At 36.7% G+C, this 25,371-nt stretch overlaps 1 protein-coding gene across 2 annotated transcripts in view; it reads right to left on the bottom strand.

Moving 5' to 3' along the window:
- WAPL (WAPL cohesin release factor) overlaps positions 1-25,371 on the bottom strand; it is an 84,115-nt gene that overhangs the window by 8,768 nt on the left and 49,976 nt on the right. For both annotated transcript variants that reach the window (XM_080823586.1, XM_080823587.1), the window contains exons 5-15: positions 17,055-17,150; positions 15,821-15,973; positions 15,436-15,572; positions 14,597-14,708; positions 11,587-11,814; positions 8,317-8,428; positions 7,861-7,958; positions 6,558-6,634; positions 3,158-3,333; positions 2,142-2,257; positions 1,604-1,768 (exon numbers count right to left, since the gene is read on the bottom strand). In XM_080823586.1, the coding sequence (XP_080679712.1) occupies positions 1,604-1,768; positions 2,142-2,257; positions 3,158-3,333; positions 6,558-6,634; positions 7,861-7,958; positions 8,317-8,428; positions 11,587-11,814; positions 14,597-14,708; positions 15,436-15,572; positions 15,821-15,973; positions 17,055-17,150 (1,470 nt within the window). The remainder of the gene's footprint in view (positions 1-1,603; positions 1,769-2,141; positions 2,258-3,157; positions 3,334-6,557; positions 6,635-7,860; positions 7,959-8,316; positions 8,429-11,586; positions 11,815-14,596; positions 14,709-15,435; positions 15,573-15,820; positions 15,974-17,054; positions 17,151-25,371) is intronic.

Raw genomic sequence — 25,371 nt, 5'->3', positions numbered from 1 at the left:
AGCAATTTTAAAAATTTGTTTAAAGATTTTTATTTTATTTGTCAGAGACAGCATACACAAGCGGGGGAACAGGAAGGCAGAGGGAGAAGCAGGTTACCCACTGAGGGAGGAGCCCAATGGTGGACTTGATCCCAGGACCCTGGGATCATGACCTGAACTAAAGGGAGATGCTCAATCGACTGAGCCACCTAGGATTCCCTCAATTTTTATTTTTTAAGTTACTTTTTTTAGTGTTCAATAATTTATCAGTTTCTTATAACATCTGAGACATCAAGTTCTAAATACATATTTAAATACATATTGATACAATTCTTTTTCTTAAAAGATTTTATTCATGTATTTGAGAGAAAGGTCAAGGTCAGGGGGTGGCCAGAGGGAGAGGGAGAAGCAGGCGCCCCACTGAATCGGGAGCCCAATGCTGGGGTCCATCCCAGGACTCCGGGATCATGACCTGAGCCAAAGGCAGATACTTAACTGACTACACCACACAGGCGCCCCCGACACAATTTTTTTTTTTTTAAATTCGACAGAGAGAGAGAGATCACAAGTAGGCAGAGAGGCAGGCAGAGAGGGAGGCAGAGAGAGAGGAGGGAAGCAGGCTCCCCGCTGTACAGAGAGCCCAATGTGGGGCTCAATCCTAGGACCCTGAGATCAAGACCTGAGCTGAAGGCAGAAGCTTAACCCACTGAGTCACCCAGGTGCCCCCCGACACAATTCTTAAGCCAGGAAATTACTCTACAGATATACTTTGGAAAGTATTCCCTCACCCAGGAAAGGGGAAAGTTATGGCCCAATATTTAGGAACACAAAGTACTAGACACAGATCAGACCAGGAAGTAAATGCTTGAAGGACCTGAACTGGATAGGATTGGGGCTGGGTCTTCATTCCTAATTAGTTATTAAAAATCTTCTGAGGGGCACCTGGGTGGCTCAGTCGTTAAACGTCTGCCTTTGGCTCAGGTCATGATATTGGGGTGCTAAGATCGAGTCCCGCATCAGGCTTTCTGCTGAGCAGGAAGCCTGCTTCTCCCTCTCCCACTCCCCTTGCTTGTGTTCCCTCTCTCGATGGCTGTTAATAAGTAAAATCTTTAAAAAAAAAAAAAAAAATCTTTTGGGGCACCTGGGTGGCTCAGTGGGTTAAATGCTCTACCTTTGGCTCGGGTCATGATCCCAGGGTCCTGGGATTGAGCCCCACATCGGGCTCTCTGCTCTGCGGGGAGCCTGCTTCCTCCTCTCTCTCTGCCTGCCTCTCTGCCTACTTGTGATCTCTGTCAAATAAATAAAATCTTTAAAAAAAAAATCTTTTGATTCATCAACAAATACGCCTTGTTTCTGCTTTTCACTAACAATGCCTAAGGAGTGATTATTATTTCAGTTGAACTGTCAATGGAGTAAAGTAAGGAAGGGTATAAATTCTAACCCAGTGTGCCTCTCAGTGGACTGATAAGGGTGAGAGAGAGACAGACAGACAGACAGACAGACACACACACACACACACACACAAAGGGAGGAGGGAGGGAGAGGCGGGGAAAGGTGCAACGGATGAAGAAGTTGGACAATCCACAAACTGAAGGTGTTAGCTTGTTTTGAAGTTGTTACTTACCTGCACTAAAGCCTGAACGGCATGAATCTGTCCAGCTATCCTTAAACTATCATCTCCTTCTCCACTACAGAAGGAAGAATCAAAAGAACATGATGTTTCCATGTTGACAAGACAGTGCCGATTCCGAGCACTATATTCCACTAGATTTATCAGTAGACCTAAGCCCTACAAAAGTTAAAATATGCATATTACCACAGGTGAGAATTAAAAGCACATCAACATAATACATGTAACTTCTGCTGACAGCTAGAAACTTAATGTTCTACCACCCACTAAATGGTTAAAAACCAGTATGTAAGATAATGGTCTTCCCAATGATTTTACCGGTTCTTAAAAATCATTACTTTTAGTTCTTATACTTTTAATTTTTGCACAGAACCCTTCACAGCTCTCTTTTGTACATTAAGGTATGTCCACAAGGAATCCAGTGAAATCCACAATATATCAAATAGTTGGTTCTTAAACCCAAAACCAAGAAGAAGTTTTTATCAACTCAATAGATCAAATACAGCTTTCTGAAACAGTCACTCCAACTCACCAGCACTCGAATATCAAATCTCTGCTCCTGAGGTAGGTACTTTGGAACCTGAAGCACACAGTTCATTGCTGTGCCAATCAAGCCATCTTGTTCTCCTGTTTTGGTGCTGCCCCACTCTGAAATAAGAATGTTAATAATGTGCAAACTGTTCCTGATTCTTCTATGTGACACTAATAACCAATATTCATTAACATAGAAGTTAAAAGTTAGAAACATTTAGCTTTTTTTTTAAGACCTTTTTTTAAAAAAAAGATTTTATTTATTTATTTGACAGAGATCACAAGTAGGCATAAAGGCAGGCAGAGAGTGGGGGAAGCAGGCTCCCCGCTGAGCAGGGAGTCTGAAGGGAGTCTGATGTGGGGCTCAATCCCAGGACGGAGATCATGACCGAACCAAAGGCAGAGGCTTAACCCACTGAGCCACCCAGGTGCCCCAGAACTTTTTATTTATTTGAGAGAGAAGGAGAGAGAGAGAGAGAAAATACAAATGGGCAGAGCAGCAGGCAGAGGGAGACGGAGAAGCAGGCTCCCCATGGAGCAGGGAGCCCGATGCGGGCCTCGATCCCAGGACCCAGGGATCATGACCTGAGCAGAAGGCGGCTGCCCAACCAATTGGGCTCCCAGGTGCCTCCATATCGCTACCAGGCTGGTCCTAAAAATATTAACCCTCAAAGTAGTTACATCTATACATGAGTAAGTGAATTATACAATGGCAATTAAAAAATCACTACATTGGGGCACCTGGGTGGCTCAGTGGGTTAAAGCCTCTGCCTTCGGCTCAGGTCATGATCTCAGGGTCCTGGGATCGAGCCCCGTATCGGGCTCTCTGCTCAGCCGGGAGCCTGCTTCCTCCTCTCTCTGCCTGCCTTTCTGCCTACTTGTGATCTCTGTCTGTCAAATAAATGAATAAAATCTTAAAAAAAAATCACTACATTAAGAAACAAGGGGAATAACTTGTTTTTACATGTAATATACAAGCTTTCAGTGAGAATACATGTAGAAAATTAAATTACTTACCATTATCATTAGTTAAATTGAGCAACACCCCGATGATGGCCCTCATGCAGTCTTCTACTGCTTTGCCCACATGGTTGGTTACATTCTGGTGAGGCAGAGGCTTACTGTCAGGTAAGCATATACTGTTCTCAGCACGGTTATACTGCTGAATCAATCCTTCACAATGCTGTAATGCTCTTAAGAGAAAACAAAATATAGACTATTACGCTAAACAAAATTAGTTACACTAAGAATTTCTATTTACTTGGACCTTAACATTTTAAATCTCTCATAAATGCTGCAAAGTTAATTTCTCTTTCTACTCCAGAAGCTATAATGTATTAACTATTTAGTCATATACCAAATGTGTCTAATAATACACTAAGTGCTAAATTTTATTTTGAGAAAACTTGGTAATTTTAATCTTTCTAAGGAAAGTTAAAATTATAAACTCAATGCAGAAGTTTACATCTATACTACTTAAAGTTGTTCCCATTTTACCAGCCTCTCCAACAAAACAGACCTACCACCATCCCTCCCCACACAAGATAAAACCTGTAAGAACTAACACTGGACATTTCTGAATTTCATTCAGATGTTTTTCATTTAAGATGCATGCTCTTAGCAGGTACAGAATATTATTTATGTTAATAATGCATAGTAAATAACCATAAATAGATGGTATTATATACTTCATCAACATTAGAGCTAATCATGTTTTTTAACATGAGGTCATTTAACTGACATGTCTCCTGGCAGCCACATAGGGTATCAGCTACATCCCAAGGATTCTCAAGATGCTCTCCAAAATAACAAGGAAATGTAATCCTTAAGTGACTCTAGTATTTCTGAAGCCTCTTTTAAATCACCAGATCCATTAATTTAAAAAAGTCTATGAGACACGAAGCTGACTCAGTCAGTTGATTCCTTATGTACTATATACACCATACAAATCCCTTAAAGAAAACTGCACTATATCTAATCCCTCTCTAGCCTCTCCTTAAAATGTACCATATGGTTAGGAAGGTGTTTCTCATGTCTAATATAAAATAACTTGGTGTTTAGATGTCTGAAGATGTTAGCCAGAACTACCATGCTGTTATTGTTAACTGCCTTTAGTAGTAATGAACTAAATCACAGTCTGAGTTGGTAAATGAAGGGAGAATAACAAGGGTGTATCATTTTAATCTTTCAATATGCTCTCTCTGCATTTATCAGGGTCCTACTGAAAAGTTCAAAGAGCCAGAGGAGTGATATTTCACAAACATCCAATTCTGACCTCCACTGCCACTTCTAAAACATCTGACAGAAAATTCCTATTTATGATGAAAGAGATGAAAACTGTCATATTAAATACCTCCTTTTGTTTCTTTTTTTAAGATTTTATTTATTTGACAGAGAGACAAGCAGGGAGAGCATGTAGCAGAGAGAGAGGGAGAAGCAGGCTCCTACTGAGCAGAGAGCCCGATGTGGGGCTTGATCCCAGGACCTTGAGATCATGACATGAGCTGAAGACAGATGCTCACCCGAGTGAGCCACCCAGGCGCCCCTACCTCCTTTTGGAAGACACCTGTCAGGGGTCATAAAGTATATGAGAGACATTTTTAAAGAAACAAATTGATTTAACTTGCAAAATCTTGGTAAGGGAGGATAAAACTCTGGTATCAAACAACTAGAATACATGTCTTAAGGGCACTAACTGTGATAGAAAATTTACAAATATAAAGCAAAAAAGGAGAGGGGAAACATGCAGATCTATTGGAAACTAAAGACTAACTGAAATTTGAGACTATTGGAAACCTGAATACTGACTGGGCATATAATATTAAGCAATCAATAATTTATAAGGTATGAAAATAGTATTGTGGTCACATCTTTTAAGAGTCCTCTTTTGGGGCACCTGGGTGGCTCAGTGGGTTAAGCCTCTGCCTTTGGCACAGGTCATGATCTCAGGATCCTGGGATCCAGCCCTGCACTGGGCTCTCTGCTCAGCTGGGAGCTTGCTTCCCCCTGCCCCCTCTGCCTGCCTCTCTGCCTACTTGTTATCTGTCAAATAAATAAATAAAATCTTCTAAAATAAAAAAATAAAGAGTCCTCTTTTTAAGAGATTATATATACTCAAGTACTTAATGAATTATATAAAATCTGTAATTTGCTTCAAAATAATGTAGAAAGGTTATGAACAGGGTTACAGATGGAAACAGATTGGCCATGGGTGGTGATTATTCAAGCTGAATGGCACGTACATCAGGATTTATCATACTATTTTGTCTATGTTTGAAATGTACCAAAATAAGAGATTAACAAAACAGATGAAGTTGAGTCAGGCTACAGTGGCCTTCTGATATTATTCCAAGGACTTTGGATACACATTCAAAGACAATAAGAAATCAGAGATTTGGCATCTGGGATTATTTTTAAAAAGTTAAGCCGCTGTGGTATTGTGTTGGACAGGCTGGAAGCCAGAGAACTAGGGCAGAAATATCAAGAACTAGGATGGAGATACCAAGAAGAACCTGTTGTAATAAATTTGAGCCAAGGTTGGAGATAGAACTGGAAATTTTACATGAACTAAGGTGATAGTATTAGCCTGATGTCATGCAAATTGGGCAGAGAGAGTGAAATAGGGGGACCTGCATGGAGATCTGGAAAAATAGGTATGAAGGACAGAAGAGGGTTAGTTTAGAAAAGGTCATTTACAATAAAAATAAGGACTAACACTTAGTTCTTACTAGGCTAAGAACTGTTTAGGCCTTTACATATATAAATACCTTAACAGGTACTTTACACAATATATGAGACATTTAAACATCATTTAAAATATTTTAAAATACGTAAAAGTACATATACACATAGTATTTAACAAACGTATCTTTTAAAATTTCATATATAGTTTAATACATATTAGCATATATATAATCTCTTTATTGTGACAACCTCAGGTAGGTAAATGTAATTATTACCCCCTTCTGAAGAACCTGTAGCAAGTGAATGACTTGCCCTAGGTGACAAGGCTGGAGTCATGAAGGTGGGATCCACATTTACTCATTCTAGCTCCAGAATGTATACTCCTAACTTTTGTACTATACTGTACTACTCCTAGTTCCCAGAACTTGACAGAAGTATTTTATGAAGGAAGGCGAAGCAATCATATTTCCTTTATGGTCAACTCAAATGCTTTAATACCATGATATATATTTTTAAAGAAGTTATTCATTTTAGAAACAGAGCGAGAGAGCAAGCACACAGCAGGAGGACCAAAGGGAGAGAGAAAGAAAAATCTCAGACATCCTGCTGAGTGTGGAGCCCAAATATGGGCCTCGATCTCATGACCCTGACCAGAAACTAAGCGTTAGATACTTAACCAACTGCACCGCCCAGGCACCCCAATAAATAGTGTGATTATTTAAGTAAAACTTACTTAGCCGAAGAAACAATGAGTTGTGAATCTTTATATGCTATCAAGTAGCTTTGATTCTCTGGATTATGCACTGTTACCTAAAAGGGAAAAATTTGAAATAATTGTGGCAATCCATAATTTTCATTCATTCACATACAATATACATTCTTTCTACTATTAAAAGACAAAGATATGAAAGAATCAGCCCTTGTCATCTAAGGGAATAACCAACATGTTCCAGATTTAAAATATGAGAGATATTCCTTTATTACAAAATTAAAAAACACTGTCATAATTGCTTGCTTGTAAGTAACACATTCTGCACTACACATTCACTATCATGAATTACCAATCACTCTGAATGTCAGAAAAGAGCAGTTTCTAACTTAGAAACTAATAAAGTCCTAAGTGGATTCATTTAAAATAAAAAAATTGTATCTGTTTAAGGCACTTGAAGCACTCTAAAAGCTAGAAAGAACAATTTTCAATTTTGTCTTTTCAGGAACTTTTAACTCACACTAGATTATTTTCCCAAAGATGTTTCAAAAAGTACATCGCTAATCCAACCTGGTCAATACACAATCTATTCATCCTGAAACACACCGGCAGCATAACTTGCAACCTACACTGAACTAGGTTAAATCATTCATAAAAGTCAAATTAACAAATATACTTATGGCACACACAGTTCAAGAGTATCATTCCTCAAAGCCAAATATTATCATAACTGTGATTTTATAAACCATGTGACCCAAATAGCTAAATCAAGGAAATCCTAATTTTTTTTTTTTAAGATTTTATTTATTTAACTTGACCGAGAGAGATCACAAGTAGGCAGAGAGGCAGGCAGAAAGAGAGGAAGGAGCAGGCTCCCCGCTGAGCAGAGAGCCCGATGCGGGGCTCGATCCCGGGACCCTGAGATCATGACCTGAGCTGAAGGCAGAGGCTTTAACCCACTGAGCCACCCAGGCGCCCCAGGAAATCCTTACTAATTAAAAAACGAAACCTGACAGCTCTTAACTATCATTTCCCACAAACAAGTTAATATATTTAAGAATTCCACATTAAGGAAAGAACAATAACCTTTTGAAATAAAAACAAACTCGACATGCAAGGTTTCCCAAAGAGTGACGATACACATAAACTAAATTGATTATTTAACTTGTTCATTAACATTGGCTGCTTAATTGGTGTAACAATTTCAATTTAGATTAACAAAAGTAAAAGTTTGGGGATATTTAATGTAAAATATGACAGTTTCCCACACACAATCATAATTAAATTAAATAACTTTCCCAACATAGTTGTCCATACTTATACTTACACTTTCTAAAACTCGTAAACATCTCTCTGCTCCCCATAATGAGGCTACCAGTTTCTCTTCATCTTCATCTCTACTTAAATGATCCACACATTCTTTCACTAGGAGAAACAAAATGGATATAAAATTAGCAGGTCTCATCACCTCAGTATCTATCCCCTTAGCTAACACTAAAAGCCACCTGTTCACACATGAGTATGCTGGAACCTCTCTGAACATTATTCATTCTAAGTTTTATAAAACTGTGATGTTGAAATACATGAGCCTTTTATTATAATTATTTCCATAATTCTCCAATATCAAAGTGCTAATGGCCTTTCCCTTAAAAGTTCAAGATTTGCAAGATGCTCCTAAAAGATCTTTTTAAATTGATGCCATAATTTTTTGAAGTATGTACACAGAATATTTTCTTCAGGTTAAAATTAACACATAAAAATATTAAATGTGTTTATGTCATACCTTTATCTACAATATGATCCAGGCCACCCAAAAGCCGGAGTTCTTCTTTAAACCAATCTCCTGCTCGTTTAGAAGTAAGGGACAGCAAGGTCTCCATAGCTAAATGCCCAGTCTAAAAATGAGAGGCATCATTAATAAATATTGACTCTTAACAATAATCCTGAGGCAACACTTCTAAGAGACTGTTTTTTGGAAAAGTTCACTGCATGCTACCAGCCCAGAGTATTCTTTTTAATACAGAAGGTGCTTTTATAAGTAAAGCTGAACTAATTTCTATCAAAATCGTCTTTAAGTTAAATATTTTTAACCACCACCTTGTTTTCACAGAGAAAATCCTTATTAAAAGTAGTCTACCATTTGTCAATTCAATAAAATAAATGGTGGTACTGTTATTTCTTTGGTATAGAGGCACAGATAGGACTGCCGAATCAAAGTGCATATATATGAACTATAAATCACTATACTAGTTTAACTCACCACAAAGGCTGTTAACACTTAATTCCAGGAGCAAAGCGTGCATATACCAGTGCCCTGAATCCTTAAAAGCACTAGTTATCACTTTACATTTTTGCCAAAGGGTTTAAAAATATATATATCTTATTGCTTTGGTTTGAATTTTTCAAACTACAGGAAACTTGTACATTTTTTCCCACATATTTATAAGCTAACTGTATTCCTCCAAAAGTGAGGCCCCCGTCCATTATTCTTTACTTTCCTTGCAAAGTTCCTTGTTTTTCTTCTTATTATTCCATGTATTTCCTTACCTATTCTGAATAAAAATCCTGTTACTTTCAGGGTTTCAGATTCACCAGTCTTAAACTTTATATGCAGGGTTGGCAACCTGGATACACATCATGTGGCTATCATGACAAAATTATATGTAAACAATGACTGAGGGGACCACCACTAGAAGCAGCACAGAGCAGTAAAGGTCAAAGTTACAACCGGACTAGAGTTTTTCTTTCTCTTGATTTGCCTTTAATCATTATTTTTCTCTCTTACTGTGTTTCCTTTTAAAAGCATGGGACACCCTCCAACAAAGAACAATCTGGTTCCTGCTGCAATAAGGAATATCAGCATAACAAAATTAGAAGGCTGATAAGACCTGGTTTTCTTTCCAAAGCTTCTTTCCTTTCAAAGATACAAGTTTACATTAAGTCCTTCTGGCCTATCTAGAACTGAAGATAGATACTGAGAAGTGAAAAAAAACAGAGCTTACCAGCAAAAATCTTAGTATTATAGATTTAGAAGAGATCTAGACTATGTTAGCCTATTCCTTACAAAAAAAAAAAAAAGTTGATGTACAAGGTGACAAATAAAGAACTAGAAATCATCACTACAGAAAGATTTCATTTTGCCCAATTCTTATTCTAAATCCCTGAAAAAGTAATTTAATATGATCAATTCAGGTATATTAGCTCAAGACTCACCGTAGTAATAAAGCTGAAGCCTAATGAGGCTTTCTTTGTTAAAGAAGAAAGGGGACAGTAATTTGAAATTAATATAGCAAAAAATCTTAAGTTTGTATGCTAAAAAGGGACTTTAATTTGTCTTCTGTCAGCATAAAAAGGATTGTCTGATGTTCTAGGCTATATTCATAAAGGCTACTCATAAGCTAGCAATTAAAAATAGCCTACAATTCAAACATTTTATATGAAAACTGGAATAGTTCTCAAAGAGTTAAAGCACAAATCATTAATCAGAATACTAATGAGCAATTGTTAACTCTCAGTCACATGAATTATATACAAAAACACTATAATATTTTAAATTATCTTCCCATGGCACATCAGGAAATACAATGTATTTCAAGGAAGAAGTAATTAATAAAAATACGAAACTAATGTGTAGAGGGACAAACACTGTACAAAACAATGTCTACTGTAAGATTTAAAACAAATACAATATTCAAGACTAGCTGAAGTTGGGAGGAAAAGAGGCATCCTAAAATTAGCAACTATGTTCTGGTTTTAATCATATAAGTAAATGACTTAACTGATATGAGAAAGTTACTATACTGTTATTTACCATCCTAATAAATTTATCAAACCACAGAGAAAATTCAATGGACAAGTATATATATTTAACAGCAAATGCCTGGAAAGAATCTATAAATGTTGAACAACATAGGAAACCCCTGCAAAAAAGGTATACTTATTCAACGATGCAGCAAATAAAAATTATCTCAAATTTATTCTTTTGTATCATTAAAAAATCTGTATATGCTGTAAAAATGTTAAAAGAAAATAAATTACAAAATATATTATATTTACAAATATATTTTAATTACAAATATAATTTAAACATAATATACAAATAGTCTGGTGAGGTACAATCTGACCATCTATCCACCATCTGAGCCTAGCAGCTATTTTTCCAACTCTAATGTACTGAATACATTCAATTCTACATCTTGCCTTTTAATGTTAACCTGCTTTCCCCTCAAGCCCCACTTTACACAAATATTCTATCCTATCTTAATTAAACAGAGCAATACCCCTAAGTCATAGTTGGCGAGCACAAAGCATTCTGTAATTTTTGAGGTAAATGCTGCAGTTTTCAGTTTAGTAGGCAGTAGAAAAAACAATGTTTATACAGTTTTGATACTGGAAATATCTGAAAGTCAGGTTATATATAAACAAATAATTAGATTTTTTCAAAATGACAAGACCAATTGTCTTCTCTGGTCTAGTAACCTGTGGGGATATTACTGATTCTATAAGTAAAAAAAGCCAGAGGAAAGGAAAACTGGAATCAACCAGAAACAACACAGTCATCTTAAACTTCAGGAGTTGTGCTGAACCTAAGAGTTACTAATGGCCATGACCCCAATATTACGAGAGCCATTGCTCCAGGGAAGGCAAGTGCCTAGGAAACTTCCTTCTGAGTCTTGGGCCCTTGAAGAGTTAATCAGACACCTTGAGATACTCTGGAGTAAGTGAATACTCATTTAAATGGCCCTCGCAAATCCTCTGAATCTTTATTCCTGACGCCTACACACACACACACACACACACACACACACACACACAAAAGAAAAAAGGATAGACAAAATGCAGTAGAAAATTTGGCAAAAAATCTAAATATAGATGGACTAATCTAGGAATTTCAGACATGGAACAGAATTATCCTCAGAGCTGAACCTTAGAAAAACTTGCCCAATTGTTGACCAAGAGGTTAAAAGATTTCTCCAAAGTCACACACCTGCTGTGACTAATGTAAAACTTTCTGAAAGTAATTTTCATTTTACAGTAGAAAGAAGAAACCCACCGTTATATTTTCTAGATCAAGATGCTTGTTGTGTACAGTTTCACAGAGCCTTCGAATTTTTTCTTTGATTTTGTTCATGTCCTTTTCATTCAATAGCTTAGCTGAAGAAGCATCTTGTTCCAGTTCTAGAAGTCGAATCATGAGATCTAGGCTAGCTCTATCAAGATCCATGTTCAAACGATCTCTACTCAGTATGTACATGAGGGCAGCTGTACAAAGGGACAGATTCTTCAAAAGACAAAAATAAAAGTTAATGTGAGCAATTGGTGACAATTTCAGTTAGTATGACTGTTCTGACATTTGTTCACATGTGGAAGCCTTGAACATGTTTCATTCAGTGAAAATCGCCCCCCTTTGAATACTCTAGGAAAATATCCATTAAATAAAGCTCTGTTACTTAAAATTTTCCTTTCTAGAAATGTTCCCCATAACAATGCTGCAAACTAGAAGAATGTGAGTGGAATTACATATTTCTTTAGCCATTCTGTGATAAGAGTTTAAAGAACATTTTTTTCTAGCTATGCATACACACACACACACACACACACACACAAAACCGTATTTTACACTATATTTCACTTTATTCTTTATAATTGATAATTCTAAATCAGTAATATGTATCTTAAAATCAGCATCAGACACAGCTATTTTTTTTCAATAAAATAAACAGCTGAGTTTGTGTCAGAAATACAAAGCTGGGATGTTCAAATAAACATATTTAGATTCATTTCTTTAAAATAAATCCATCAGGTCTTATTAGCCAATTTTTTAAAAAAAATCATTAATATAATGTGCTCTTAAAATCATTTAGATAGGGGGCGCCTGAATGGCTCAGTTGGTTAAGTGTCTGCCTTCAGCTTAGGTCCTGGGATGGAGCCCCGCACTGGGCTCCCTGCTCAGTGGGAAGTCTGCTTCTTCCTCTACCCTTCCTCATCCCTGCTCATGATCTCTCTCTCAATAAATAAAATCTTAAAAAAAAAAATCATTTGGGTGAGATAGTTAGCATACTCTGCTTATAGTACTAAAATCCAGGGTACTGAGGTGATATATTTTAGGTGAGCATTACATAACAAAATGGTCTATGTTGGGATAATCCAACATTTGGAATATCTTGTACTTAACACTTATTTCAATGCACAGAAATGTAAATATCTAAAGATTTTTTAAAAAAGATTTATTTGAGAGAGAGAGAGAGAGAGAACAAGCAGGAGGGGGAAAGGGGGAAAGAATCTCAAGCGGACTCCACGCTGAGTGCAGAGCAAACACCAAGAGCTGGATGCTTAAGTGAGTGCACCACCCAGGTGCCCCTGAAGATTTAAACTCTGAATCCCCCAACATGGAAAAATTTCAGACTAGGCGACTAATTTAATGCTTACAAAGCAAACTATTTTTGGAAATTGTGATGTCACAGTACAGGCCTTAGGAGATCCACTGCCCCCAAGAGCACATACTAATGCCTTGGTCCTTTCCTAACTGTAATAAAGCAAATTAATTCTTAAGTCTCTTCTCTTCCCCCTCATTGTTCTGTATCTGATACAACTTGGCAATGGAATTATTCTCACTCAGGGTTAAGTACACTGATTTCAGTTTCAGAAGATTCAGTATTAGGGATGCCTGGGTGGCTAATTTGGTTAAGCATCTGCTTTCAGCTCGGGTCATGATCCCAGAGTCTTGGGATCGAGCCCCACGCTGGGCTTTCTGCTGGGTGGGGAGTCTGCTTCTCCCAATGCCCCTCACCCTACTCATACTCTTCCTCTCTCTCAAGTAAGTTTAAAAAACGTATTAAAAAAAAAAAAGAAGAAGAATTAGAAGAAGATGATGATGATTCAGTATTAGACTGTGTCACCTAATCTGCATTTGGAACATAATTTCCTTAAAAATATAATAAAGTCGTCTGAAAATACCACTATTGATAATGGTTAGTACTGATTTTTTTTAAGATTTTATTTATTTGACAGAGAGAGACATAGCGAGAGAGGGAACAGGATCGGGAGAAGCAGGCTTCCCACTGAGCAGGGAGCCCAATGCAGGGCTCAATCCCAGAAACCTGGGATCATGACTTGAGCCAAAGGCAGATGCTTAATGACTAAGTCACCCAGGTGCCCCAGTAATGTTTTTTTTCCAACATCAAAAATGTTAAACCTGACTTTTATTATAGACACTTGATTTTTAAGAGATTAGGGTCAAAGTCATAATGAAAATGAGAATTTGTTTCTTTTCACAATGGGCTAGAACTAGATTCAACATCCAAACAAAAAGTTTTTTAAAATCTTAATTTCAAACTATTTTTTCAAGCTATTAATATCAAAGAGTAAAAAGGGTTTTTTTTGTTTTTTGTTTTTTTTTTAAAGTAGGCTCCATGCCCAACATGGAGCTCAATGTGCGGCTTGAACTCACAACCCTGAAATCAAGACCTGAGATGAGATCCAGAGTCATTTATACTTAACCAACTGAGCACCCAGATGCCCCTAAAAGATTTTTTTTAGCACTTTATAATTTGAGGAACTCAATGTTCACAGAATTAAATATCCAGTATGGTATGGTATGTTAGGTGTGGTTAACTGATGTTTTAATGGTATAAATTAACAATAATATTAAGAGAAAGAAGTGTCATGAGAAAATAACCTTGAATAATGTATCAAAAGCAAAAACTTCTGGCATTGACCTCTATATGTTTAGCAAATAAAACTCAACCCATAATTAGGAAATATTCATATATGAATATCCAATGAAGATTTTTTCAATAGCCAAACACACAAATTTTTTAAAAAGAAGTCCACTTCTTTTGTAACCATGAACTAGCATATTTAAATATGGGGGGAGGATAGAGAAACTCAAGCGGACTCCCTGCTGAATGCAAGCCCCATGCAGGGCTCCATCCCACGACCCTAAGATAATGATCCAAGCCAAAGTCAAGAGTCAGGCACTTAACCGACTGAGCCACCCAGGCGCCCCCAAATACACTATAAATTTTAAATAATGCTTCCTAATCCCAGAAACTTAAGAATACCTGATGGTGCTGGGAATCATCCAAGGTTTTAAAGACCATTGCTACCATTCCATGTGCTCTCAGGTGCATTCGAAAACTGGGCATGGCACATTTAGTAGCCAAGCTAATAACACTAGGAGAAAATAGACTAGATTAGGGGGGGAACTGAAAATAGTCAGTGCATTAGTTTTTTGTTTATGCAATACCAAAACAAGCAAATGGGAAAGGGTGCAGGAGTGTCAACCCACTGCCCATATGGATCACAATATAAAACACATGCGCAAACTGAATTATTAAAAATCTGTTGATGCACAGTCATTAGTATAAATATAAATAACACATAGTCATCTTTGATGTAGTCTTTATACCACTACTGTGATTAAAAGCAGAAAGTCTCAGCTACCTTTCATAATGCTTCTGATACATGAAGACTACAGATAACATTTAACTGGATATATTCCAACTGACTGGATAATTCAATCAAATTAAGATAATTCAATCCACTATAGTATGCAAAAGATGATCCAAATCAAAACATGCTTAAATCAAACATATTTATCACTTGTCTGAAAATTGGGGCTGAAAAAGAACTTAAAAGATTTGTTAGTATAACACTTCTGCTCATCTGTAAAGTGAAATCTATACTATGCTAACGAGCTACAATGATCCAACTTTCCTTTGTCTATGTAGAATCAAGTCCCTTAAAAGAAATCAACCACATTGTAACTTATTTCCACCGGCTATAAACTACAGTCATGATAACAAAATCATGGTAACAAAATGTTTGGCTCCATCTGGTCGGAAAATTTCAGTAAGATAGAGGATGCATACATTTATCAAATATAAAAATAAGATCTCACCTAAGGCAACGTGTGTTTAGAGGCTGAGTGCTCTTTAAGCCACTTAACAGGTATTCAATATCATCAGTGAACTCTTGATTTTCACCAAATTCCACCACATCATTGAAGTGCTTCACATGCTGAACAACAGTATACAACTGCCAAGAAAAAATAAGTCCACTTCTTTTGTAACCATAAACTAGTATATTTAAATCTACGGGCTTGCAGTACTTCATTCAGAAGTGTATAAAACAGTTCATTATATGGCAACTAAAAGAAAAGTTTTAAAAACATTAGACAGTACTAGGAAAGATAAGTTCGTGGATATCTGTTCAAGACATTAAAAGGCTAAATATTACATACAAAAATCTATCCACGTGCAGTAAAACTGTATATGGCTGCTTACTTCTTTGTCTTCTTTTCTGCATTTCAGTGCAGTAACTATATCTTGGTAGGGCTGAGTAGGTATTGTCACAGTTTTTATCACTTTGGGTGGTGGTGCAGGAGCCTTAAAAACTCCATCATCTTTTTGATTTGGTTCCTTTGAAGACAGTCTCACCTATTAATAAAGGTATTAAATTATTGTTCTAAATAAATATATAAAAATAGTTAACAGCTCATCTACCTAACAAATTTGGCTTTTAAAAAAAAAAGGGCAGGGAGAGGCCTCTGAAATGTTCTAAGGGCTACTTTAAAAATTCTATGCACTACCAGGTAAGACTCACAAAAGAACCACTCAGGAATTCCTTCTCGTCTTTTTTAACCTCACATTTCATATATAGTTTGTTTTTTGGCTCCAAGACCACGAGAAGGAATAAAGAACCACAATTACACAGATAAACAGCATTGATAAAAAGTCAGGAACAGGACAAGAAAACCACAACGGATAGACTAGAGAACTTTTAAAGTAGAGAATCTGTAATTTGGGGTATAAATAAATAGCCATAAAAGCTTGATATATAATTAGTAATACACACAATAATGATCTTATACTAGTAAATGGAGTTTAATATATTCAACTTTAAGAACACAGGGAACTGTAATTATAATATTTTAGAAAGATCTCTATCCCTAATTTTTTTGTTGTTATAAAGAATTCATTACTTGACAGCTCCAGATGACTGAGGTGTTACCATTAACTTCAAGTATTAATCCTCCCAGTTACTCTGAAGAAAATAATTTGATAAGAATCTTTTTCAAATGTGTTTTGAATTGAAAGCTATTACTGGAATGCAGGAAAAAGTTCTCTGAAAGTAATTACTCAAAGTAATTTCAAACTAACCACTTTGCTACTCTAAGATCTATGTAGGATATAATTTATAATACAGCTCTTAATAGCCAATATAAACTTGAAATATGGAATAATTTACCCATAAAACACTAAATATAGTAATTCCGTAAGATGTGGGTCAGGAGTAAAATGATCCAGTATTTTTTAAGGCTTTTATCTATAAACTAGTGGCACCAGAATTTCAATAATCCTGTCTACAATCCTCACTTTTCCGAAGAATTAAACTGAAGCTGCTCAATTTTAGTGAGGAAGACCCAAGATAAACTGTTATGGTCAACGATTTTCAAACTGTGAATAAAGATAGCAACGGCCTAAACAAAAACGAAGTTTAAAAGTACAGTTCACTTACTGTGGTACTCTGAGGTTTTACTACTGGTGGCCCAGGTAGCTCTTCTGAGTCTGGATGGTTCCAATGTCTGGCATTATATACAGCTTTTGTAGGAGACTAAAGAAATAAGAAAAAGATCAACTGTTTCCTTATTTTGCATCCTTAAAAGAGTGTCACATTTAATAAAAATCACAAAGAATAACTTAAATACATAAACATGTATCCTAGAGAGAGCAGGATACACAATACCTGGCTTGTATTCCCACTGTGCTCCCATGCCTATGGAAGTCACTGTGGTATTCAGCCACAAAAATCAATAATTAGTGCTGTGGGCAACTATTACCAATCTGTACTAACTTACTAATCAATATAGTTAATTCAACATATATTTTATTTCTAATACTACTGATTCATGCTGCATATTCTTCCAGCCATGAAAATAAGGCAGCTTATGGAAAGTATAAAGGTCCATAAATATTTTTAAGTGAAACTTTTGGGGCCAGAGGACTACCATTACTAAGAAGTTTTCAAAGTTTTAAAAAAGTAGTTATGGAATACAGACCATATATTACATAACACAGGGGAATCTAAAGCAGTACTATTTAATAACATATGTTATTTCTGCAGCAAAATGTATTCTTATTCACATGAAGTGGGATAAAGATGTAAACTGCTCCACCTCAGTTCAGGTCAGTGAGCTGACAAACCGTTTAATTTGATATAAATTTAATGAAAATAATCTTCAGTTTTGGGCGCCTGGGTGGCTCAGTCAGTTAAGCGTAACTAAGTAACTTAACTCAAGACAGTTAAGATCAAGACCTCAGCTCAGGTCTTGATCCCAGTCCTGGGATGGAGTCCCATATTAGGCTCCCTGCTCTCCCCTAGCTTCTCCCTCTCCTCCCCACTCATTCTACTAAATAAATAAATATATATATTTTTAAAAAAATAATAAAAAGCTGTATGGAGAGATGACTTTAAAAAATGATTTTAACACTCTGAATTTCAAATTGAGAATAAAGACCCATAAAGCCCCTATAATCAAATCCAAAGCATTAAATCTCTATAAAAAGCACAAAAACCTCACTTTCAAAAGGAGACTGAGACTGAGAACATTTTTTCCATCCTTTACAAGTCATGTTAAATTTTGTCCTTTAAGCTTCATATAAATGATTTGATCTCCTTAGAGATTTTCTGTTTCTAAGAGTATAATAAACGACACACTTTCAGTACTACATGCAAAAAGTAAGAGTACAAGTGGGGAAACATATTTCAAGACAGGCCAAAAGTCTACATCCATAAAGTAACCATCTTCCCTTACTAGTCACAGTGAACTCACATAACTGGAATTAAACATCAAAGTTATCTTTTTTCAAATGTTACCTTTAAAATAACCATGTTGTGACATCAAGAATACAGTCTAAGCTCCACAAGAACTGGTTTATTAAAAGATAAAGCTTAGGGGTGCCTGGGTGGCTCAGTGGTTAAAGCCTCTGCCTTCAGCTGAGGTCATGATCCCAGGGTCCTGGGATTGAGCCCTGCATCGGGCTCTCTGCTCAGTGGGGAGCCTGCTTCCTCCTCTCTGCCTACTTGTGATCTCTGTCAAATAAATAAAATCTTCAAAAAATAAAAATAACAAAAGATAAAGCTTAAATGGATTTGTATATTAAATATGTTAGAAAAATCTTAACACTAAAAGAAATCCTACTGTGAAAGTAGGAGCATAAAGTCTCTCACTTGCATTATGTATATAAACCCATTATTCTTATATACCAGGTTTGCATAAAGTGAGGAGACACTGGTAATCTAAAGCAATTTATACACCAGGCAATGACTTGATCAAGCCTCTTAAGGCACAGCCACATAGACTAGACTCAACATAAATTTTAAAACCTAGTTCCCTATTCCTTACTGTTTTTCTCTCAAACATCAGCTATATAATCCCTATGACTGCTAGCTGTTAGATACCTCACTTAAGCAACTTTTAATATTCAAAGCACGCTCATGAGCCCAGGAAGATCAAGGACATTTGAAAAGAACAGGTGCTCAAAGCTCAAGTGCTTTACTTCTTTAAAAATTTTTTTTAAGATTTTATTTATTTATTTGATTGACAAACATCACAAGTAGGCAGAGAGGCAGGCAGAGAGAGAGGGGGAAGCAGGCTCCCTGCTGAGCAGAGAGCCCGATGCGGGGCTCGATCCCAGGACCCTGAGACCATGACCTGAGCCAAAGGCAGAGGCTTAACCCACTGAGCCACCCAGGTGCCCCTAGTGCTTTACTTCTTTACTTTCTTTTTTTTTTCTTTTCTTTCTCAAATAAATACATAAAAATCTTTTTTAAAAATCATAAAAAAAGATAAATGGATAAAGAAAATGTAATATATCCACGCAATAGACTATTCTGCCGCAAAATAGAAGGAAATCCTATCACGTGCTACAACATGGATAAACCTGTAGGATGTTATGCTAAATGAAGTAAACTAGTCACAGGACTAATACAGCGTGATTCCACTTATAGGAGAAACTCATAAAAACAGACAGCAGGGTAGTTGCCAGGGGCTTGGGGGAAGGGATGAATAGGGGGCTGCTTCTATTCAATGCATATAAAAAATAATCATGCAACAGGAAAAAGTTCTAGAGATTGGTTGTGCAATATTGTGCTTACAGTTAACAATAGTATACTGTACACAAAGAAATTTCCTAAGGGGGGAGATTCCATGTTTTGTTTTTTACCACAATAAATTCTTTTTCAAAAAGCCCTTAAAGCCTAACAGTATACAAAATAACCAAATAACTTATGTTAGAAGGACATATTCAATGAACTTTGTTTACTCTGTTGAACAAAGCATTATTTAGTATTTAGTATTTAGTAATACTGTTATTTTAAACAGTTTTGATGTTTTACCACTTTAATGCTTATCTAAAAGAAAGTCGATTCAATTAGAACTTTTCCTTGACTATTACTTCAAGTTCTACATGGTTAATATAGTGTTTATTATAAGGAGGGGGAGGAGATGAAGATAAATCCTACTATCTAAAGATTAAAATGAAAAATAACACCTGGATGTAGTGTGCACGCAGATACCCAAGGGGCGCGGGTGGCTAAGGATGACAATGATGGACTCTTGAGCTCTTTCTAAAAATCATTCCAAACTCACATGCACCTAAGTGAATTGTGTATGGAGAGTACACAAAAATACTGTGCTACATGCTAGTGAAAGTGACTGTGTACAGAGTAATCAACTTTTCATGGAAGATGAAAATTAACCTTATCATTCAGCAACCTAGCTAAGTTTTAACCAGGTGATTCTGACTGTACCATTACACTAGGCTTACCTTTAATGTTAATTTTATTCTGGTTTAAAAAGGAGACATATCATATCAACCAAATTCCTTTCAATTTTTTTTTAAAGATTTTATTTATTTATTTGACAGACAGAGATTACAAGTAGTCAAGAGAGGCAGGCAGGGAGAGAGGAGGAAGCAGGCTCCCCGCTGAGCAGAGAGCCTGATGCGGAGCTCGATCCCAGGACCCTGAGACCATGATCTGAGCTGAAGGCAGAGGCTTTAACCCACTGAGCCACCCAGGCACCCCTCCTTTTAAGATTTTTTTTTTCCTTTTAAGATTTTTATTTATTTGACAGAAACACAGCGAGAGAGGGAACACAGGCAGGGGGCGTGGGAGAGGGAGTAGCAGGCTTTCCACTGAGCAGGGAGCCCGGATGCTGGGCTCGATCCCAGAACACTGGGATCGTGATCTGAGCCAAAGGCACACGCTTAACGACTGAGTCACCCAGGCGCCCCATTAACCAAATTCCTTAATTTTTCCCGGTGTTAAAATATTTGTGGATTCTGTTTCCTCTAATCTAATCTAATGAGAAGAGTACTTAGAACAAAAAAAAGTAAGAAAGCTCTCTATAACGACATTCTAAAGATCTGCAATTATTTTAGCATATTTCAGTTCTAATCTTAAACATTCTCTTCAATTCTCCAGGAGGGGATGACAAACAAGAAAAACCCCAAGTATAACACTCTACTACAGCTAAAGGTAAAACATTTATCCATGACAGAGAACCCAGTTTTCTATGAGAACAATGAATAAAATTGGGGTTTTTACAATTTTAATGCCAAGTCCATGCTTAACAGATAGGCTTACTGAATCATAATTACAAAACAGAGGAAAGAAGAATTGCTTCACCAAAAGCTAAGAAGAAATGACAGTATTATGCTGTCTTTCACTGAACTGGCTCCTAAAAGGGAAAAAAAAATGGAATAACTGCTTTTAAGCCATATGAATTTTTTTTAATAGTACCAAATTTACTTCTGAGTTTTAAAGAAAACTATGTACTAAATGAGATAAATATAGTAAGCTGATTAGAATTCATCTAGCATTACCCACACAAGGATAACACGAGAAGAGAATAGCACTCTTACCAGTAATTCAATCAGCATGCTCTACAACTAAATGAGTTCTGAAAGAAATGGTTAATATGGCTACATTGAGACACAAGCTATTGCAGTGATGACAATGAGACCTGTAACATTTTCTGTTAGGCTCATGGAGTAGAGTGGAAGTAATAAGACTTTTCAGTACTAGAAACAATTAAGAAATAATACTTCTAGATCATTTGCCAAAATAGCCATCAGTGTACTTGTACAATTTGACTTTTAGGGCCCTAACGAAATTGGATCCCAAAGATTACAGGTGTAGAATTTTTGAAGTATGTCATATTCAAGTACAGATCAAAAAAGCCCAATCAAAACAACTCTGGACTGACAGCGACAACTGGACTGAATTAATAAAGTTCTTTTTAAAAGGGCTACTTTGAAGATTATGATTCAAACTTTGGAGGAACTATGGTGATAAGCAGCGGAAGGAACCACATGTAAAATTCCTTAAATAAAAATTTACTGACTTAAAAAGTTACAAGGAGTTTTAAAAAAGATGGGAACCAGAAGCAGAGGGGGTTTGAGGAAGAAAGTTTTACCAAGATTAAGCTAACTTTTAGCTCTTTAGAACTTTCTTTTAAGCATAATTATATAATCTCAAATTGTACCAACCTATGACCAAAAAAGCCCTTAAAATTTTTAATAATTTGTTAAATATTCAAACTGTTAAATTATTTAAGGGAAAAATGCAGACATCCCTAAACTGAAATCCAGAATGTACTGCTAAAAACAAGACATTTAGAATAGGTTAACACAGAATAGATTAATACAGAGCACTACACAGAGAATGTAATCCACATGTACAAGAGAGAAAGAGCGGAAAATCTTTTCTGCCTTCTTAAGTTAAAGTCCACAAATAAACCTTTTAAAGAAATGGGCTGCTATTTTTATGAAAAAATTGTTAATTCCTATCTACATGAAGAACAATGCATACTACCAGTCAGTTTGTGAACATAACTTCAAAGTATTTTGGTAGCTACGATTTTATAGATGCAGGCCACTGCCACATAAGAATTTGAAGTAACATAATTTGAGTATAAACTGTAAAATATCCAGATAATAAGGCATATATCCAATACTTGACACTTTATGAAAACTAATATGACTCAGCCTACAATTCAACTATCAAAAATACTAGAATATATACGCAACTAATGAACTGTTGATCACTACATCAAAAACTAATGATGTATTATATGTTGGCTAACTGAACACAATAAAATAAATAAATACACAGGGCGCCTGGGTGGCTCAGTGGGTTTAAAGCCTCTGCCTTTGGCTCAGGTCATGATCCCAGGGTCCTGGGATCGAGCCCTGTATAGGCCTCTCTGCTCAGCAGGGAGCCTGCTTTCCTCCTCTCTCTCTGCCTGCCTCTGCCTACTTGTGATCTGTTTGTCAAATAAATAAATAAATGAAATCTTTAAAATAAATAAACACATACATATAATACTAGAATGAACCATGATGAAAATATCAGCTAAAATAGGCATCAGGTTTTAAAACTAAAAATGCCATTGAGTATATAATGGACCAGTTGAAAAGAGAAGATGTAAGTATCTTGATACCTGTTATCTACAGAATATTCATTCTCCCCTTGTAGCTACATTCTCCCCATGTAGCTAGGCACATGCTTGTCCTGATTTTCTAACGTCTCTTGCTGCTTGTGTGGGCACATGACTAAGTCCTAGTCAATGATGTATAAGGAGAAGCACTGTGGACACCTTGTGGGTCCTGGCATTACAGAGATGGGTCACTACCTCATCTTCCCATTCCTTCTATACTCTAATAGTGTAGAGATGATAGCATACCACCACAGAGGAAGCTGGACTCTCACAACACAGCAACTTGAAATCACTCCAGAGATAAACAGACAAGGACTATTTTAAGCCCAAGAAAAAGAAGCTACCTATTTAAAAACTTAGTTGGGATTTATTTTATAGTAGCCACACCAAATCCTCAAACAACAACACATGAATAATCTGCAACTGAAATTAGGACCAAGTAATTATAGAGATGTGAATATACAAAATTTTCCCAAGACTGTATTTATCTACCCATATATAATTTAAGGAATGTACACAATATATAAGAGAATGGAGGAAGAAGAAACTAAGGAAAAAATACAATCTAAACCCAACTTTTATATATGAGGATCAACCCACAGAATGATTTCCAAGGGTTATCACTAAATTTAAAAAAGCAAAGTACAAAGAAGCATACAGATGCTACCTTTTATGTAAGAAGGAACAAAAACAAGAAAATTTGGGCTTATTTTTAAAAAGAAATATGGGCACCTGGCTGGCTCAGTCAACAGAGCATACAACTCCTGATCTCAGTGTTGTGAGTTCAAGCCCCACAATGGGTGTGGAGCCTACTTTTAATAAATATATACATACATACAGGGATGCCTGTGTGGCTCAGTCAGTTAAATGTCTGCCTTTGGCTCAGGTCATGATCCCAGGGCCCTGGGATCGAGTCCCACACTGGGCTCCTCCCAGGGAGCCTGCTTTTCCCTATGTTTGCTGCTCCCCCTGCTTGTGCTCATACTCTGACAAATGAATAAATAAAATCTTTAAAAAACCACACACACACACATAAAATAAAAAGGAAACACAGAAAGAATAAAGCAGAAAACAGTGAAGTTGGTTCCCTACAAGAGGTAGGTGATGGGCTGGAACATATCTCAATGAAGTGACTCTTCCCTGAACTTTATATATATTTGTGACTTTGGGAAGCATATTAATGTTGTAAATATGCAAAAAACAAATCAGTAAGAATGGAAGGGGGAAAAAACCTATAACTGAAAGCAAGCCAGAACAAATAAACCAATTCATAATTCAAATGAACAGCAAACACTGAAGAAAAGACAGAAAGATTAAGAGGCAGGCAGACATAAGCAATCTAAGCAACTTATGAACACACTATTTCACTTGATACCCTCAGTGGGTAGCAGCATAGGGTGGAGCAAGTGCAGGATTGCAAAAACAAAAGAATAAAACAAATGAAATCCAGAACACATTAGATTTATTATAATAGAATGGACAAAGCAATTCTCTATTTTAGGTGTATTATAGGTTTGAGGAAACATGTTGATGTTGCTGAAGTCAAGATTAAGAGAGAAGGCAAAAAGAATCCTGTAGAGGTAGTTTATTAGCATTAGAGATAGTGTGAACTCATGATTTCTGGAACAGATATGTGCATATGCATGTTGTGATTTATATGCATATATATGCATGTCTCCTACTGCCATCTGCTAAAAGGGCCAAGAAGCAATGAGCACATCCAGTACCCAGAGCTTGGTCTCTAAATACCATACCCCCAGAAAATGGGGTCTCATCAGAGAATGGGCCTGATTCCAAGTCTAGAACAGAGGTACAAGATGAACCTGGAACACTGTATTCTGCCAGAAAATAAGGAAGTGCTTACAGAAGATGGCATGTCATGGGTACAAGAGAGCCAGCATTTAGAGGCCAAATCAGGCAATTCAGCTCCAAAGTAAGTAATGAATTATGAATCATTAAAAAAGAGAGGGAGGTGGGGCACCTGGGTGGCTCAGTGGGTTAAAGCCTCTGCCTTTGGCTCAGGTCATGATCCCAGGGTCCTGGGATGGAGCCCCATGTCTGGCTTTCTGCTCAGCAAGGGGCCTTCTTCCTTCACTCTCTGCCTGCCTCTCTGCCTACTTGTGAACTCCGTCTGTCAAATAAATAAATAAAATCTTTAAAAAAAAAAAAAAAAGAGAGGGAGGGACCTCTAGGTGGCTCAGTTGGTTAAGCATCTGACTCTTGATTTTGACTCAGGTCATGATCTCGGGGTTGTGGGATTGAGCTCTGCTTTTGGCTCCATGCTCAGCACAGACTCTGCTTGAGACTCCCTCTGCCCCTCTCTCCAATAAA

This window comes from Martes martes (assembly GCF_963455335.1).
Source record: "Martes martes genome assembly, chromosome: 14".
NCBI lineage: Eukaryota > Metazoa > Chordata > Mammalia > Carnivora > Mustelidae > Martes > Martes martes.
Note: the sequence above shows the minus strand (reverse complement) of the source record. Positions and strands in the feature narration are given on the sequence as shown.